This window comes from Saccopteryx bilineata, chromosome 3 (assembly GCF_036850765.1).
Source record: "Saccopteryx bilineata isolate mSacBil1 chromosome 3, mSacBil1_pri_phased_curated, whole genome shotgun sequence".
Classification (NCBI taxonomy): domain Eukaryota; kingdom Metazoa; phylum Chordata; class Mammalia; order Chiroptera; family Emballonuridae; genus Saccopteryx; species Saccopteryx bilineata.
Window position 1 is genome coordinate 254,702,242 of NC_089492.1, and position 20,039 is coordinate 254,722,280.

Genomic DNA, 20,039 nt, shown 5'->3' on the forward strand with positions numbered 1-20,039 from the left:
GTGCAAACAGCTACCCAGCTGATAAGAAATTAAATTAGAGCCCTGCATCATACCATATGCAAAACTAAATTTTAAGTGAATTAAAGTTCTATAACATCACAGTACAAGCAAAACAAAAACAGAAAAAAAGTACCCTATGACAGTACTAGAAGAAAAAAATTTTGAGATAAGGAAAGGCATTCTAAAACAAGAACCAAAGCAGCTAAGATATATGTTTGACCACATAAGTAATAAAAAGCTTCTGAACAAAGTGATATCATAATTGCAAATAATGACAAGTAGCCTGTTTATACCATACAAAGGTAACAGGGTTACTATACATTATGTATAAAGAGATCCTACTAACAAATGAACAAAATTCAATACAAAAATGGGAAAATAAGAACAGACAACTAAGAGAAAGAAAGAACAGATGCTCAACCTCACTAGTCGTGAAACTGCAAAGTAAAACAATGTGATTCCATTTTCCACCCATCAGATTGGTTAGAATAAAGAAGACTGTTATATCTGGCTATGGCAAGGACGGGGTGTGGAGTTGAAGGAAAATCAGCATCCTCATAGTTTGTGCAGCACAAAGTGGTTCAGCCTTTTTAGAGGACAATTTGGCAGTGCTATAGAAATTAAAGTTTGCATACACTTTGGCTCAGTAATCCATTTCTAAAAGTGTTACTGAAATAATTGTACATATGCACAGACATATGTACATGAACATTCACATCAGCATCATTAAACAGAAAACCTAAATGTCCACCAATATACGAATAGCTAACTAGATTATTGCAGTGGTGGGATTCAGCTGGTTTGCACCAGTTTGGCAGAACGGATACCTAATTTTTTGTTGAGTTTGGCGAACTGGTTGTTAAAATGGCACTTGTAATCAGGGATCTCTCTAAGGTGGGTGCCTGGGTAGCCGCCCAATGTGGAGATCACAAATTTACATTCCTTACTCTTTTTTGTGTGTGATAGAGACAGAGAGAGAGACAGACAGAGAGAGGAACAGACAGGGACAGACAGGAAGGGAGAAAGATGAGAAACATAAAATTCTTTGTTGCAGCTCCTTAGTTGTTCATTGATTGCTTTCTCATGTGTGCATTGACTGGGGGGGGGGGGGGGCTACAGCAGAGTGAGTGACCTGTTGCTCAAGCCAGTGACCTTGGGCTCAAGCCAGCAACGTTGGGCTTCACATCAGCGACCATGAGGTCATGTCTATGATCCCATGCTCAAGCCTTGGGTTTTCAAACCTGGGTCCTCTGTGTCCCAGTCCGATGCTCTATCCACTGCGCCACAGCCTAGTCAGGCTTCTTACTCTTTTTTAACATTCATCTGAGCAACAGCATATTCTAAGTGCCCGTGGTAATGTTCATCTCGTCCATAGGTTAAAAAAATTGCCAGTGAGGACGCCAATCAAGAAGCAATATGGAAATATCTTAAAAAACAATTTTATTGTTTTGCCAGGTATTATTTAATATTTTTTCATTAATATTTTAAAACTCTTATAATAAAATCTAGTTTTGTGTACCTCTTTCACTGCTCTTATTTAAGTATTAAGTACATGAAATAATAAACTATCTTTCAGTATATCATTTTTTTAATACTTAAAAATGGTTATTAGGGCCTGACTAGGCGGTGGCGCAGTAGATAGAGCGTCGGACTGGGATGCGGAAGGATCCAGGTTTGAGACCCCAAGGTCGCCAGCCTGAGCATGGGCTCATCTGGTTTGAGCAAAAAGCTCACCGGCTTTGACCCAAGGTCGCTGGCTCCAGCAAGGGGTTACTCGGTCTGCTGAAGGCCCCACGGTCAAGGCACATATGAGAAAGCAATCAATAAACAACTAAGAAGTAGCAACGCGCAACGGGAAACTAATGATTGATGCTTCTCATCTTTCTCTGTTCCTGTCTGTCCCTATCTCTGCCTCTGTAAAAAAAAAAAAATGGTTATTAGGGCAGAGAACTGGTTAAATTATTTGAATCCCACCACCAGTGGATTATTGTATATATCACAAATGAAGTAGAGTTATCTATCATATATGTTCCAACATGGAAGGCTATCCAAGATAAACTATTAAGCAAAAAAAAAAAAGCATAAAACAATAGGCAATGTGTATGTGTACACATGTGCTCATGCTTTATATCTGTGTATAAATAAGTCAAAAATGGATCAGAGCCTGACCAGGCGGTGGCGCAGTGGATAGAGCATCGGACTGGGATGCGGAAGGACCCAGGTTTGAGACCCTGAGGTTGCCAGCTTGAGCGCGGGCTCATCTGGTGTGAGCAAAGCTCACCAGCTTGGACCCAAAGTTACTGGTTACTTGGTCTGCTGAAGGCCCACGGTCAATGCACATATGAGAAAGCAATCAATGAACAACTAAGGTGTCGCAATGAAAAAATAGATGATTGATGCATCTCATCTCTCTCCATTCCTGTCTATCTGTCCCTGTCTATCCCTCTCTCTGGCTCACTCTCTATCTCTGTAAAAAAAAAAAAAAAAAAAAGAATCAGAAAGGCACATACAAAAAACCTGGTGATTATGATTAAAGAGAACTTTCACATTTGACCTTATGTACTTTCAAACTGTTTGAATCTTTTACAATACACATTTAAACTTTTTAAAGCTTTAATTCTTTTCTTAAAAAAGTATATATACTATCCACACATCTCTAAGTGGCAAATGCAACAAAATAAAAGTAATGATTTAAATGTTTAATTAATATTAAATACTAAGAGAACAGCAAAGTGAAATTCAAATTAGTCTTACATTAAGGATAAAAATCCCTATATAAAAGCATCATCTGATTTCAAGAAAAAAGGGAAACAGTATCTGCACAATCAAAAACTTATTTAAAATTTAAAACTAAATACTGCAGAGAATAACAGCAAAAATCAATTCAAATGTTTGGATAAAAATTTCTCTGGAAAGTGATCCATTTCTTAAACAAAGGAAAAACAAAAGTATAATATAGCAACACAAAAACACATTTCAGGAGCATGAATTCAAGAGTTACAGGAGAGAGAAAACAGTCCAGTTTTATAGCCTAGAAACAGATGGAAATTTAGAGGCACACTCAGTTGGGAGGATCCAAAAGGCACAGCAGCAAAGGTTTAAAAGGAAACATATTTCAACGAAGTCCTACTCTAGACACTAGAGTTCAAAATTATAAGATGTTTTGAAAATGGCACCTCCGTGGCAAAGACAATCTATCCACACTACTACTAGTCTCCAGTATAACCCACCGAAGCACTCTCAGAACTTTATTGTGCCAAGCAACCTCTCCCAATTAATATATATTTTAAAGAAAATGAATCTTGCTTAGGCAACAAAAAATTATCTTTGTTTTTAGTCCATCGGCTTGTGCTAATTAATAGAAGGAAGTGTGAGAAAAATCATCATTTGGCTTTTAAAAGGTAGTACATATTGCTCTGGCCAGATAGCTCGGTTGGTTAGAGCTTTGTCCTGAAGCACAGAAGTTGCTGGTTTGACCCCTGGTCAGCACACATAGGAACATCAATGTCCCTGCCCCCTTTCTCTCTCACTAAAATAAATAAATATGTTTTTAAAAAGTAGTACATATTTAAATTTGGTATACAACTTCCATTCGTGAATGCCTTTTGCTCAATCTATAAGAAGATACATTTTGATGGTATAGCCATCAAATGCTTGCCCAACCTGGGATTTAATGTTGACCACAGGTAACTGTATCCATTTATGTAACAAAGAACTGAGTACTAGAAGAGACTCTGGGTTCTTGATTAGAGCTTACCTTATTCATGTAAAGGAAATGTCTGGAAAACTACTAAGTTAATAGGAAAATTTTATGGGAAAAAATTTTTCCTGCCTTGTCTACACAACAGGAAGAATGGTGGAAACCATTCTGCACAATAGGCAACTTCTCCCACCCCACTAGTCTGACTTGACATGGACCTAATTATGCTCTGGAATCAGTCAAGTAATAAGAATCTGTTACGCTCTTCTTTTCCATCTACCATTATCCCCCTCTCTCTTCCACTTCCAACTCTCTGTCTTAGGCACAATTTAGACACAGTTAAACCTCTTTTGTAGTTTTGGATTCAATTATCAGTCTTTTAATCTCTGCACAATAGGCAATAGAAAGTGTGGACCCTGAGAATGAAGATACCTACTTTCTTAGGGTTCCATGCAGCTAACTGGGTTGAAAAATAATAATAAAAAAACCAGTGTAGCGGCCATTTTTACACAGGAGCTCTCAGGCAAACCACACGTCATGGAGGAATCTGTAAACTGCCTGCCTCCTTCACTGAACTATCTTTCTGCACTGTGTTTCTGCCAATGAGCAGACCAACCAGTCAGAGCAGTGCCTTTTGGATCAATCGAACTGTGAGGATCTGGAGTCTGATGGACTAATTAGGGACCAGGGCAGGGACTTCTATTTAAGTTAGCTCCCCTCTAGCTTGGAGAGGGTACTATTCCCTTTCCATTAAAGATAGAAGACTGTGTTTTCCCAACTGGAACACCAAAGATGTCTGCCAGAGCAGAGCACAGCAGAGCAAGTTGTCTTAGGCTTCATCAGGGCTGGCTAACAGCAGGACTATTCCTCAGCTGTGCTCCTTCATAATTAAGCTGTAACACCATTGAGCTGTTCCACAGCCCTGCTGTTCTCACAGCGGTGCTGTATCACAATTGAGTTGTTTGCACTGAATAAAGTTTCCTTCTTCACCACACCCCAAAACAGGGATTCCTGTTGGCAATGAACTGGCTGGCACAGGGCAAAAGCATACTATGTCCTAATGTGCAAGATGTAAGACCTCATCCAAATGAAAAACTTCTGTGCTTCCAAAGACACTACTGAGAAAATTAAAAGAAAACCCACAGGATAGAAGAAAATATTTATAAATAATATATCTGGATAAGGGACCACTAAAATATATAAACAAATTTACAACTCAAAATAAAAATAGAAATAACCCAATTTAAAAAATGAGCAAAGAAGCCCTGGCCGGTTGGCTCAGTGGTAGAGCGTCGGCCTGACGTGCAGGAGTCCCCGGTTCGATTCCCGACCAGGGCACACAGGAGAAGCGCCCATTGGCTTCTCCACCCCTCCCCTTCTCCTTCCTCTCTCTCTCTCTCTTCCCCTCCCGCAGCCAAGGCTCCACTGGAGCAAAGTTGGCCCGGGCGCTGAGGATGGCTCTGTGGCCTCTGCCTCAGGCGCTAGAATGGCTCTGGTTGCAACAGAGCAACGCCCCGGATGGGCAGAGCATCGCCCCCTGGTGGGCATGCCGGGTGTATCCCTGTCGGGCGCATGCGGGAGTCTGTCTGACTGCCTCCCCGTTTCCAACTTCAGAAAAATACAAAAAAAAAAAAAAGTAGCATTACAAAAATTATAAAAAAAAAATGAGCAAAGACTATATTCTAGGGTGAAAAAAAAAGGACAAAGGGTCCAAATAGACATTTTTCCACAGAAGAGAGACAAATGATCAGTAAGTTGAAAAAAATCGAAACCACACTAGGACACCATTTCACACTCACTAGGATGGCTATTAAAAAACAAAACAAAAAACAGTTAAGTGTCAGCCAGCACAGAACATAGAGAAATTGGATCCCTCATTCCCTGCAGGTGGGAGTGTAAGATTGTGCCGGCTACTTTGGAAGTCAGGCAATTACTCAAAAAGTTAAACATAAAATAGTTGGACACCACGTATCTGATATGGGCTTAATACTCAAAATATATAAATAACTCCTATAACTGAATAATGAAAAGACAAACAAAATACTGTATTAAAATGGGTCAAGGAACTAGAATAGACATTTCTCCAAGGAAGATATACAAATAGCTAACAAGTAAATGAAAGATGCTCACACTAGGGAAATGTAAATCAAAGCCACAATGAGCTGCCACTTCATACCTAATGGGATGGTTAAACTGAAACAAATGGAAAATTGTGTTGGTAAGGACATGGAGAAATTGGAACCCTCCTTGACTGTTGTTGGTGGGACCTAAAATGGTTTACCTGCTGTGAAAAACAATTTAGTGGTTCCTTAACAAGTTAAATAGAATGATCAGATGAACCAACAATTCCACTCCTAGCTATATACCCGAAAGAACTGAAAACAGGGACTCAAACAGATGCTGTATGCCAACGTTCATTGCAACATTATTCACAACAGTCAAAAGATGTAAGCAGCCTGTGTCCATAACAGATGAACAAACAAACAAAATGTGATATATACATACAATAAAACATTGCTCAGTCATAAAAAGGAATCAAGTTTTCATACATGCTAACACGGATGAACCTTGAAAACATTATGCCAAGTGAAATAAGCCAGACACAAAGGACAAATACTGTATTGTTTGTTTACATTTATATGAAGTACCAGAAATAGGCATAAAGTAGATTAGAGATTACCAGGGGTTGGGTGAAGAGAGAAATGGGGAGCTATTGTTTAACAGTATAGTTTCTGTTTAGGATGATGAAAAAGTTTTAGAAATAGTGATGGTTGTACAACATTGTAAATGCAATTCATGCGACTGAATTGTACATTTAAAATGGTTAAAATGAAAATTTCACGTTTATTTTGTCACACTTTTTAACAATTAATAATGGAATATACCAAATCATTAAATCATCCTTTTTAAAATTATTTTTTTTTATTTATTCATTTTAGAGAAGAGAGAGAGAGAGAGAAGGGGGAGAGGAGCTGGAAGCATCAACTCCCATATATGCCTTGACCAGGCAAGCCGTAGGTTTTGAACCAGCAACCTCAGCATTCCAGGTAGACACTTGATCCACTGTGCCACCACAGGTAAGGCCTCCTTTTATTTATTTTTTAAGTGAGAGGAGGGGAGATAGACAGACTCCCGCATGTGCCCCAACTGGGATCCACCCAGCAACACCATCTGAGGCAGATGCTGAATCAGTAGAGCTATACTCAGTGCCCTGAGCGATGCTAAAACTAATTGAGCCACTGGCTGTGAGAGGGGAAGAGAGAGAGAAGAAGAGGGAGGGGCAGAGAAGCAGATGGTCTCTTCTCCTGTGTGTCCTGACTGCGGATAAAATCGAGAACATCCACATGCCGGCTGACGTTTTATCCATTGAGCCAACCAGCCAGGGCATAAATCATACTTTAAATGGGTAAATTTTATCTTATATGAATTATGATATCTCAATCAAGTTATATTTTTAAAAACATAGAACACAATTTCTGAAGAATCAGAAACAAAATTTCCAAAATAAGTAATTAATTAATATATCTCCTAATCTATAGATTCTAATATTATTATATAGATTATATGGTAAAAGTACATTTATTATATAATGTTTGCAATATTGTAAGTGAAAAGCAGATATCCAGAGAGTATGAGCCTACTTTAAAAAAGGGGGGAAGATAATCATTTCCTTATGCTGTTGTAAACAATGGGAATATAATACTCCCCAAAATTACCCATCCAAATTAGTCTTTGAATTCTTTTCTATAGATCTTTTCTAAAATATAAATGTTACCATTTACACAGTTACTGAATACCACATACTGTGCTGAACACTGTAGAAGTGTTATTTCATCTTTGAAACACCCCATTAAAGTTGGCATTATCATCACTTGACAAGTGAAGATTCAGCAGTGTAGTCATAGGTGGCAGACTAAGATTCAAACATCTGACTTCAAAGTCTACATTGTAAGAAAGTTAGCCCTTATATCCCATTTCTTAAATCTTTTCAGTTAAAAAAATACACACCATACAGTTGTTCTATTTCAAAAAGCTATTTTTCCTGCCTTTACACATTTTTGTTACCAGTTTAAAGTTCTATAGAAACATGAAATAAAACAGGAATTTATAAATGCAATTCCTTATTGCTCTTATTCATACAAGATAGAATGGCAAAGAAGGTATATATTCATGGTGATTGGATAATTTGCCTCTTAAATGTGACTATATTGGATTACATGCTATCTAATGCTGACATCTAGGATATAGATCTGTTTTAGGGCTGGCAAGACTCCTACTTCCATACCATTCTCTTTACAAAAGAGGAAATTGAGATAAGCTGATTTACCAGTTAGTGGAGAAGAAACTGGCACTTGAAACTAGGCTCCTGACTCTAAGTGACTCCATTAATCCACAGTGGGTCCCTGAAGTCATTCCTAGGTGAAAGAAAGATAAGAGTCGTTTGCCTTCAAGCTACGATGGCTTTTTTTTTTTTTTTTTTTTTGTATTTTTTCTGAAGCTGGAAACAGGGAGAGACAGTCAGACTCCCGCATGCGCCCCACCGGGATCCACCCGGCAGGATGCTCTGCCCCTCCGGGGCGTCGCTCTGCACGACCAGAGCCACTCTAGCGCCTGGGGCAGAGGCCAAGGAGCCATTCCCAGCGCCTGGGCCATCTTTGCTCCAATGGAGCCTTGGCTGCAGGAGGGGAAGAGAGAGACAGAGAGGAAGGAGGGGGGGGGGTGTGGAGAAGCAAATGGGCGCTTCTCCTATGTGCCCTGGCTGGGAATCGAACCCGGGTCCCCCGCACGCCAGGCCGATGCTCTACCGCTGAGCCAACCGGCCAGGGCCGCTATGATGGCTTTTGAATACAGAATCTGCTGGCAGAAAATAAAAAGGAGACACACAGTTGATGGACTTTACCATTTTGTTGTACCCTAGCATGGAGATAAGATCAGGAACTTGATCCAACACAAAGAGTCAGGTATGTTTGACCCACCACTCAGCCAGATAGCGCCCATCCTTGCTTCATTCTTCACTTCTGACACCATTTCTACTTGTCTCACCCAAAAATCATTAATTAAGTAGCAAATAAAAATTTCTACTATTTAAAAACCTAAATTAAGTCATTTCCCAATTACATAATCAAAACAACATCTGGGCTGTCTCTCTACTCCCAGTAGACACCAAGAAAACAAAAATTCATGTTTTTATCTACCTAAATGTAAATCATAAAGGTAAATCCTACAGGTCAAATTAAACACAATAGTTTCCAATGGCAACATCAATGATTAATACATTATGTAAGTTCCAAACAGAAAGTAGGCAGGGAAGCAGTCTTTTCCGTGTCCCAAGTTAGGTATATTTAATTGCTCATTGATATAGAATATAGTCTAATGATGAATGGAACCAATTATGGGCCTTCTGGAGAAGACTGATGGAAATCAGGTATGGAACATATGTTTCATGAAACCAAGTCCCTCATAGTGAAAGTTTCTGAGAATGGTAGGTAACAAGTGGTGCTTTTTCCTTTACCAAAGTGATGTTTTGTTAGCTTTGTTCACCAGGCAGCATAACACTGTTGGCAAAAATAAATATGTCCAGTCACAGCTGTTCTCTATTAAGTTCTAAATGCTCTTATCACAAATTTAGTCTGTTAAAATGTTCTTGATTTGTCAGGTTACAGCAACTATAATGTTAGAGCAAATACATTTTCATATGGCACTGGGCTAAAAGTATTAGCTTTAAGGTTAACAAGAGTCAGTGTAATCTGGGCAACATGACACAAAGAATAAGACAGTTCTCCCCGTCTCCACCCTTTCTATCTAACCTGGTCTAAAGAGTCCCACTACTAGAGCAACTTCTCTGAAATGCTCTTTAAAAAAAAATTTTAGAGAAAAGAAGGAAGAGAGAGAGAGAGCAATTTGTTGTTCCACTTATTTATGCATTCATTGGTTGATGTGCCCTAATCAGGGATGGAACTTGCAACTTTGGCATATCAGGAGGGCACTCTAACCAACTGAGCTACATGGTCAGAGCTTAAAATGCTCTTAATTTCAACTCAGAAGGACAAGCATGAACATACTGGAAGCTGCTCTGGGTGAGTTGGTGAGTGAGTGGTAAGTGTAAAGGCCAAGGACATTACTGTATACTACTATAGAATTTATAAAGACTGTACATGTAGACTACACCAAATTTGTAAAACATAAGATTAAATCAATCACAAGAGAAAATGACAACCAAGATATGCAGTATACATGAGATGTGGGAGGCTGATGCTGGCATAACACAGCATACTGGTTTACAGCAAATTTTTTTATATAAGTAGAAAGAACAGACTCTAATAACAATAAAAAGTATAGTAAATATATAAATCAGTAAACAGTCATTTATGTTCATTATCAAGTATTATGTACTAGACTTTCTCATGGCTGGCAGCACAGGTTTGTATAGAGCAGCATCACCAAAAACGAGATGGCTACATCACTAGGCAGTATGTCATGATGTGGTGTATGATTGTATCAGAAATACATTTTGGTCATCTGAATGACCAAATATATATTTTTCTTATTTAACTTAAGTATTACAAATATGTATTTTTCTTATAAATCATGTAACTTAAGTTATCACAGGAAGACAATCAAATAACCATAAAAATAAAGGTGAATTACAAACTGATAAATGTTCTAAAGCAGTGGTCCCCAACCCCTGGGCCGTGGACCGGTACCAGTCCGTGAGCCATTTGGTACTGGTCCGCAGAGAAAGAATAAATAACTTACATTATTTCCGTTTTATTTACATTTAAGTCTGAACGATGTTTTCTTTTTAAAAAATGATCAGATTCCCTCTGTTACATCCGTCTAAGACTCACTCTTGACACTTGTCTTGGTCACGTGATACATTTATCCGTCCCACCCTAAAGGCCGGTCCGTGAAAATATTTTCTGACATTAAACCGGTCCATGGCCCAAAAAAGGTTGGGGACCACTGTTCTAAAGGACAACAGAATTACAAATGGATAGATGTGATGAAGTAATTTGAGAGATTACAGTAGAGAAATCTAATCTCATCTGAACATGTGAGAACTGGTTTCAGAGACAATTAAGCTCATGATTCCCAAACTGTATGCCAAAGTGCCTGGATCACAGCAGCAAATTCACAAGTGTTCTGAGTTTAAATTTCGATGGGAATTAGCAATATTTGATGTCTGTTAGAAATCATGTGAATGACGAATTCAGGGTAGTTCAGTTTCAACTTTAGATTATATAACACATTCTTTTTGAAGACATATCTTTGTAATGCTGATTTTTTTGGTGGGTGGTTGCTGTGATAAAAACAAGTACTATATGAGGCCCTGGCAGGTTAGCTCAGTCAGTTTAGAGTATCATCCGAAAACACCAGGGTTACAAATTCAATCCCTGGTCATGGCCCATGGGAAGCATGGCCCATGGGCCCAAGGGAAGCAACCAATAAACACAACTAAGTGGAGCAACAAATGGATGCTTCTCTCTCTCTCCCTCTCCCTGGTCAGGGCGTAGATGGGAAGCGACCAGTCAACACACAACTAAGTGAAACAACACATGAATGCTTCTCTTTCTCTCCCTTTCTTTGTGTCTCTAAAATCAATAAAAACAAAAAACAAGCACCACATAAAAATGTGGCAAAGGAAACGAGAATGAAAGTGTCCAATCTAATTCCAAGGTATAAGAAACTACAGTGCCCAAAAGGCATTTACAACCCATTAGTAAGTAATTGTGGAAAGAAAACTGCCACTTTTTCTTTTAAGTTACATGTATTATTTCTTCAAACAGCTACTGTTAGAAAATATTTGTTAAGTATTGTTTGGATCTAATTATTTAGTAAATAAAACTATTAGGTATTTCTTTTGGACTAGCGTGGTTGTGAAAAACATTTATTGAGAGGCTGAAGAAATCTTTAGCGTTTGGGGATATCTTTATTAAGCTTAGATCTGAAGAATGAGTAGACATTTCAAACACCATGCAGTAGTAAGTAGAAGGAGTAAGACGGGAAGGACAGAGTTCCCACCCTTGAAGACATTACAATCTAGATAGAGGTAAAACTAAAAGATAAAAGGTTTAAAACAACTTCATGTTAAACTTTAATATTTGCAAAAAATCTTTCATATCTTTTTCATAAAATTCTATTAAGTGTGTATTGCCCACTCTAAATTGAGAGCCCTCGGAAGCCTATATCCCAACACACATATACAGCACGGTTTGCATTCAGGAAGTATTTCTGGGTCAATCGTACTTTTATAGGTTTACTCTCCTGGGCTTTTCTCAGAAATGAAACCTCCAATTACCTGATGCAAGGGTAACTCTGCTTTAAGTACTCTCCATTCCCACACATCTCCCAGCTGTGTCTTTCCTGCTGTCCTTCAAAATTGAGCTCGTACATATCACCTGCCCTGGGTGACTTCCATGACCCACTGGGCTGAAACTGGTACGTTCCTTATCTCAACAATATATTTCTATCACAGGACTTACTGCTCTACCCTGTAGTAGTCACATTAAATTCCTTGTTTCCCCACTCGCTGTAAACTTCTGATAGCAGGTCTGTGCCTTATTCATCTCAGCAACTACTACAGTGTTTAGCTCTCAAAAAGTGTTTTCTGAATGACAAGTACAGAGAAATTTAAAAAAAGAAAAAACCTACTAATGCCATTTCACCTTAATGGGTTTCCTGGGAAAAAAAGTTACTCAGAGATACAAGAAAGAAAATTTATAAATTTGCAAAAATGAAAGTGATTGATAATCATACAGTACTAGCACAGAATCAATACTACACTGATATAAATATAACATGTTTCTGAAAAGTAATCTGACAATTATTAATTAAAATTTTAAAAATGCACCTATCTTCTGACTCAACAATCCTATGTAGGGGGTTTAGAATGAGCCACTCCAAGATGTGTCTCTGTGGTATGTGGATTATTTTGAGCTAAGGGTAACTGAGACCCACTTTTCAGATACCTACATTTAGGAAATTTACTGACAAAAATAAAGTATCTATATGCAATGTTATATTCACAAGGAAGTTTACTGAAGCACTGTTTGCATTAGCAAAATAATTCCTCAAAACTTCCTGAATATTTATCAATAGGGGAATGGTGCAAACATACTATGTATCATTCAACTTAAGAATTTTCTGCAGCTACTAGGAAGAATGAGTTAAATCTGTATGTAAAGGCCTGAAAAGATATCCATGATACTTCAGCAGAAAACAGAATTATACATAGAGATAAAATGATATGTATTTGCATTTTTATTTGTAAGAATATTAAGAGATAAGGAAGCAGTTAATACCAGACAATTAATAATAGTGACCTCAGATTTAGATTTTTTCCCAACTAATATGTAACCTTTTTAACTTAAAATAGGCAAAAGAAAAAAGAGAGAAAGCTCTCAAAAGGATAGTAATGTCTGAATATAGTCTTTCCTCTCAGTTCTTAACAAAAAAATTCGTTTACAACTACTTTTAATAAAAAGGTGGTGCTTTCAGAAGAGTTAAGAATTCTGTGGGCTATCCCTTTTACAGATCATTTAAACTTTCTCAAAAAAAAAAAAAAATCTCTTACTCCTCCCTATCCTATCAAAAGGAGAAAGGCTTATTATTAAGCAAGCTTAATGTCCAGTAGAGTTTCCTAATTTCTTCTATGAGTGGTAATCTGCTTCAGGAATTTGTAATTGGAGCTTGGAAACTTTAAAATGCTCAGATTTTCACAACCGTACCACTTATTCACTGAGCGTAAACAGAAGTGTTACATGAGAAATCTGAGTAAGACAGAGAGCTATGTCTCTCAAACCCTTCTATCCCAGAATTGGGAGAGCTAACTGCTATTTGGGCGCCCCCTGGGGACTAAATTTTTAAAAATGTTTACTATATATATGTTTACTATATGATTTTATAGAGAGGAGAGAGAGAGAAAGAGAGAGAGAGAGAGAGAGAGAGAGAGAGAAAGAGAGAAAGGATGGGGGAGGGGATAGAAGCATCAGCTTCCTTCTCTTTTCTGCCTTGACCGGGCAAGCCAAGGGTCTTGAACCAGTGACCTCAGTATTACAGGTGAATGCTTTATCCACTGTACCACCACAGGTCAGGCTAATTTTTTTAAATATCTTTAGGACAACCCACTACCCTCTAAAAATATTCATTTAAGCACCTACTATGTGCCAAACACAATGTTCAACACTTGAAACACAAAAAAAGATAAGTAAAATCAAGTTTCTGATTTCTACATGCTTAAAGTCATATCACCCAAAAACTTTCTAAGGACAGTAGGGAGGAAGGCTAAAATACAAGTTACCCACAAAGCTTGGAAGTTATGACACAGAAGATAAGAATGAATGCTTTTTGTGTGCTACAGAAAGCAATTTGGCATGGATATAAGCTTTAGCATAATTTGTTCATGTAAGCAAAATGTTCAACATCTTTAAGAGAGGAGGTTTAAACATCTCTTCCAGATGTTTAATTCCACATGCAGGATTGTAGTTGTTATTTTCAAAGACAAGTTTAGGTTACGGCACCATAATTTCTCGAGTCAAAACAATATAAATAAAGTTTAATTTTAAAAATTCAAAAATAAGGTAGTGTCCCCATCATGTTTTGGAAACAAGTTATTTGACAACTCTAACCTGAACACTAACTCTAAGAGGATTGCACTGATTTTAAAAGTGGCTAATTTTCAAAAACAAATTAAAGTAGGGAAAGGACACAGACAATAGAAACAATTAGAAAATAAAACAAAACTGAAAAAGACCAGTATAAATACATGGAAAAAGTCAAAACTAAATAAAACCCCTCAAACCTTTCCTTCCAGTTCAGAACACCTTCAGAAGATAGTGTATCGGCTTTGCTTTTCCTTCCTCAAGGTCTGGGAGAGCAAGTACCAGAGATAGAATAGAAGCCAGAAAGAAAAAGGAGTACTATCTTCCCTCCAGTTACACTCTCATCCCTAAAGGCACATAAGAGGGTCAGACAGTCACAGGTTCTGAAGCCAGGACCCTAAAATGTACTTCTGGCAGCCTGAGTTGAAAATCAATGTACTTTTCCCAAAGAAACAATTCTATCTCAGCCATATTTCAAGGCTCCTGTGAGCTAAATTAGCATTGGCATGATAGTTGGAAAGTTTAACTTTGTTTATACAATTTTTTTTCCTACAGAAAACTCAGTTCCAAAAAATTCAAGTTTTTGGGATTCAGCTAATGTTTGCCTATATATAATAATAACATACTGAAATCAAAATACAAGGGACTCACAAAAAAAAAAAAAGAAAGAAAAGAAAAACACCTGATGTAACTGACCATAGATATTCCATTGTTTCTTTAGTCAACTGGGGGATAGCAATTACTAAATTATAAACTATTTGGAATTTGCAGATATCAACTTAATGTTTATGGCAATTAGAATTAAGAGTAACTGTTTTCATGAAAGATGAGTTTAAAACAGTTTAAGCTCATATGGCTCTGGACAGATAGTTTAATTGGTTAGAATGTCATCCCAAAATGCTGAGGTTGTGGGTTTGATCTCCAGTCAGGGCACATATAATAATCAGTCAATGATGACATGAATAAGTGGAACAACAAAATCAATGTTTCTCTCTCTCTCTCTCTAAAAACAAACACACATATAATCTTAAAGAATAAGATAATAAGTTATAAAACATATCTCATCATGGAAATCTTGTAACAGATAATTAACAGGTTTAAAATATTCTCAGCCCTTACTAACCAGAGATAGTTCCTAAGGTGTAAATTATAATTTTTTAATGTGTTGATTATTTTTAATCCAGTGTAGTAACATGGGTATTATAGTTTGGGTATGGACATTTAAAGCCAATATATGATTCATGAATAAAATATTTAAGTACATTCAAATATAACAGTCATAAACTAATTTTTAAAAAGTAACACTACTACAAAGTAAAAATAACCAATCTCATAATTAAATACAGGAACTCTAAAATTGAGAAAAAAATTATTTGCATCTATTTGTGCCAGATATTTCACTTCATTTAAAATTTACAATTACCATACTAGATACTCATTATTTCTCCCTTTTTACAGAGAAACTCAAGCTAAAACTAACACCTTCTCTAGGACTAAAGAAACAGTAAATGGCAGTTAGGGTTTGAATCATATCTGTCTGACTCTGGAGTCTGCTCCTTCCTCTATCATGCTATTAACATAGAAGAGTCACAGCATACATAAAACAAAAACTTGAAATCATCCATCTGTCACTTGTGTTCTAAAAAGTGAAAAGAATCAAAAAAAATGAGGAGGAAATATTTCTGTATTTTTTTGGTTGAATCAGTTCCACTTTTATTCCTAAAAATGATCACTTATTATAAAGAGCTGTAGAACACATAATGAACCAGATGTTACCATCCGACTTTTCTGGAAGCTCTTTAGAGAATAAAATATAGGACAGGAGTGAATTGTATGAACACAGAAGGAGAGAAGTAAAAGCCTAAAGCTAAAATAAGCCACATCATGCAACAGAGGAGGGCATTATTTTAGAAGTTCTGGGTCAAAACTTTCGTTGTTCACCAAGTTTCATAGGAACTCTTTGAGTGTTTTACAGCGCCCCTGGTCGCCTCTTCTGTTTCTACATATCTTGTTTTCCTTCCTTCCCAAATATTCCCCAGGCTCTCCAATAAGCATTTCTCCTCAGTGTCACTGCAAATAACCACGTAGCTGTTCGAAAATTGTTAACAGAATTAAAGTCGTAACCTTATCACCACTTGAAGCGGAAAAAAGAAAAAAGTAACAATTTCCGAGTCGGAATGTAGTTCATACTGAGTTTAAAACTGGGTGGACCTCTTATGTTCTAGAGGGGGCAACTGAGACTCAGAGAGAGGAAGTGACCTGGCCATGAACACAGCGTGAGTTGGCAGCAGGGCCAGAGGTTGAAGTGAAGCTTGATCTCAGCACTGGGCTCCACGGCTTTTCCAACACAGGCTGAGCGTCCAGCCTGGTACTGCCAACTGAAGGGGTCAGAAAGCGCTATTGACAAATCACAGCCTGTCGGCCGGGACTCCTTTCTAGGGTAAAGGCTGGTTAGTTGAGTGTTCGTAGTTTAGAGAGTCCATGGCAAAAGGAAGAGTAGAAAAACCGGTCTTATTGGAGAAATGCACTTCAGCAAGCAGCTGAAGGCGTAGACTGCCTAACCTAAGTCCGCGCTTCTGCTGCCTTCACTTACTCCACACCCAGCGACACTGAGCGACCTCTGCGCGCTGAGGGTCCCCGGATTCTGACCCTCCCAGGATCCCTCTCTCTCAGCTCATTCTTGAGACCAACTCTGTCCCGAAATATAAGGAAAGGAACAAAGCGACCCCAAGCCGTCGCCCTCCATTCCCAGCGCCCCCGAGGCGGGCGGACGTGGACTACCAGTCCCGACATGCCGCGCGTCGGAGGACCCCCGACCACCGCCACGCGGGTGGCGCGATGATGGTCGGGACTCGTAGTCTGCGGCTCCGGGGGGCGCGGAACGCTGGAAGCGACAGGACAAGCCGGCCCGCCGTCCGGTCAAGTCCAGGAGACCGCCAGCTACCCGGGCCTCACCTCGACGATGCGGGCGCACTGGGTCCCTTTGCCAGCGCCGGGACCGCCGAGGACGAACACGACCAGCGGCTTCATGAGGCGGTGAGAGCAGAGGAAAACCGGGCGGCGGCTCAGCGGCGAGAAGCTAAGGCTCAGGACGTGCAGCAGCCGGCGGCCGCAGCGGCTCACCATACAGTGTCTCCGCCGGACGCTGAAGGAGCTGACAGCAGCCGGCCCGGCGGAGGCGCGGGGTGGGGCGGGGCGGCGAGAAGGGGGCGGGCCGAGCCGGCGCCCGCCACAGCCCCGCTGCCTTGGCTGCCGAGGCGTCCTCGCCGGGGCCGGAAGGGGCGGAGCTCCCACTGCTCGCAGGGCGGTGGCGCACGGCGCCCTCCACGCGGAGCCGCGCCTCCTCTCCTCCCTGTTCCTCTGCCCGCTCGCTCACTGATTGGCTCAGTCCGTCGGTTCTTCATTCTGTGCATCCTTCTGTCAGGCCTGTGTTGGAGTCTGTGACGTGGCACACTCGAGACCAGAACCTATTGTCTCTGTTGGCAAGGAGTTTAAATTCCAGTGGGGAGACAGCCGACCTAAACAAGACAACACACAAATAAGTAAATAAATACAAATAGAAACAAAGAAGAAAAATACAAATAGCAATATGAGCTTTGAAGGGGAATAAACGGAGGCATAATAACAAAGGATGAATGTAATTTGGATAAGGCAGTCAGCGCAGATCTCTGAAGAGGTGACATTTAAGCCAAGACATTAGGATAGGAAAGAACAAAGCCAGGCAAAGACTAGGATACAGTGTCCCACAAAAACAGAAAAGCGTGTGCAAAAACCCTGAAACGCCTTGTGTTAGAGAAGACAAGTGAGGCCAGAGCTGTATGAATGAGGGGGACAACGGAAGGTGGACGAGTTAGACTGGTGGCAGGTCATTCAGGCCCTTTAACTATGGAAAGGGATTTTGGGTTATATTTTAATTGCAATAGGAAGCTCTTTAACTGTAACTCTATTTCTCTGCCCCCTGTATGATGGAAAAATCTTAAGGGAGAAGAAAAGGAGTCTAAGGAATCAGTTTTGTTGAACACAGATCTTTAAAAGTGGGAGAGGAGAAGGAGCCTGAAAAGGAAGAGCCAAAAGGTAGGAGGAAAACCTTAAGAATGTGGTATTCCAGCAAAGAGGAGAGTATTTGAGGTGGGATTTTGGTGATGCAGTGGTGAACACTGTGTTGAAAGCAGATGAGTACAGAACTGGGTGGATAGCTCCCTTGGTGAGAGCATCATCCCGAAGTGCAGAGATTGCCTGTTTGACCCCTCAGTGAGGACACATACAGGAACATGACTCCCCCCTCTTTATCTCTCATTAAAATCATTAAATAAATTTAAAATTTTTAAAGCAGATAAGTAAAAATAAATTGAGTTTTGCACCAGGGAGACTTTAGATGTATGAACTCTACAGTTCTACCCAAAGCAGATCACACACTATATTTAATTTGAAGCTAGATTGAAAGATGAGTTGCCTAACCTGTGGTGGCACAGTGGATAGAGTGTCAACCTGGAAACACTGAGGTTGCCGGTTCAAAACCCTGGCTTGCCTGGTCAAGGCACATATGGGAGTTGATGCTTCCTGCTCCTCCCCCTTCTTTCTCTCTCTCTCTCTCTCTCTTCCCCTCTCCTCTCTAAAATAAAAAAATAAAAAAAAAATAAAAAAAAATAAAAAATAAAAAAGAAAGATAAGTAGATAGATAAGGAAGTGAAGACAATAGAGGGTCAAGGTTTGGTTTATTTAGGATGATATTAAGAGTGATAATGTCTAATATATCAATAGTAGCCACTAGCCACATATGGCTATTTAAATTAATTGCATTAAATACAATTAAAAATTCTTCAGTCATACCACATTTCAAGTGCTCAATAATCACATATGGCTAGTGGCAATTGTACTGGACAGTGTATACACAGAACATTTATGTCATCACAAAAAGTTCTATGGGCAAAGCTGTACTAGAGCTTATATTTAAGCTACTAAGACTGATATGAAAGAAAGGAAGAGAGGTAGCCCATTGAGAAGAAATATCAAGTGGGTTCCAAAGGGTCCATAAAGGGCTTTAGATGACTTAAAAGTTCTTAGAGACAAAGAAATTAATTTATAGTAGGGGTTGAAAGAAAGGTACAGTTACAGGAAAGTTTGAAGGCAAGGAAGCATTCTGTCTGATAACTTGATTTTCTCAGTAAAAAAAAAGGCAATATCAGCTGAGAGTAATGGGGAGGGAACAGATGTTTGAGAAGAGAGAAGGTATGAAACCAACATCATTGAGAGTAGAAAATTAGTTTTCTCAAGAAAACTAATCAGTAAGACTTCGGAGCAATATTACAAACTCATTTGGTGTTTATGAGTTTGTCAACTATAAAACAGAATCAACTAGGTATTTTGTAACTGGATTGTAATCCAGTATGTATAGACATGGCAGGCCATGTGCACAAACTACCACAAGCCATTCCCTCCGGTCAGGCTGGGATTCACAACCTCAGCATTATCCCCAAGAGCTCCTCCCTGACCTTTGGGTTAATAGCTGACCATGCTAAAAGATTGCTGTGCTCTAGAGCTCCGCCCACAGGTTCTAGCTCCTCCCATAGACCTTACCTATTGATTATGTGCAGGTTATGGTCTCCGTCATAAATTTTATCAAGATCATGGATTTAAAATATTTGAAGATGTTTGACTGCTTGGGTGCAAGCAGAGAGAAGACAGATTGTTGAGCTTATCCAGGGTAGGAATTTTGCCAAACAAGTACAACAGAAGAA

General features: G+C 39.2%; 1 protein-coding gene across 1 annotated transcript in view; it reads right to left on the reverse strand.

Moving 5' to 3' along the window:
* The window catches only part of CMPK1 (cytidine/uridine monophosphate kinase 1), a 37,708-nt gene extending 20,185 nt beyond the window's left edge, over window positions 1-17,523 (reverse strand). Inside the window, exon 1 of the mRNA XM_066269267.1 lies at window positions 17,257-17,523. Within this exon, the coding sequence (XP_066125364.1) occupies window positions 17,257-17,427 (171 nt within the window). The 5' untranslated portion in view covers window positions 17,428-17,523. The remainder of the gene's footprint in view (window positions 1-17,256) is intronic.
* Between the last annotated feature and the right edge of the window lie 2,516 nt (window positions 17,524-20,039).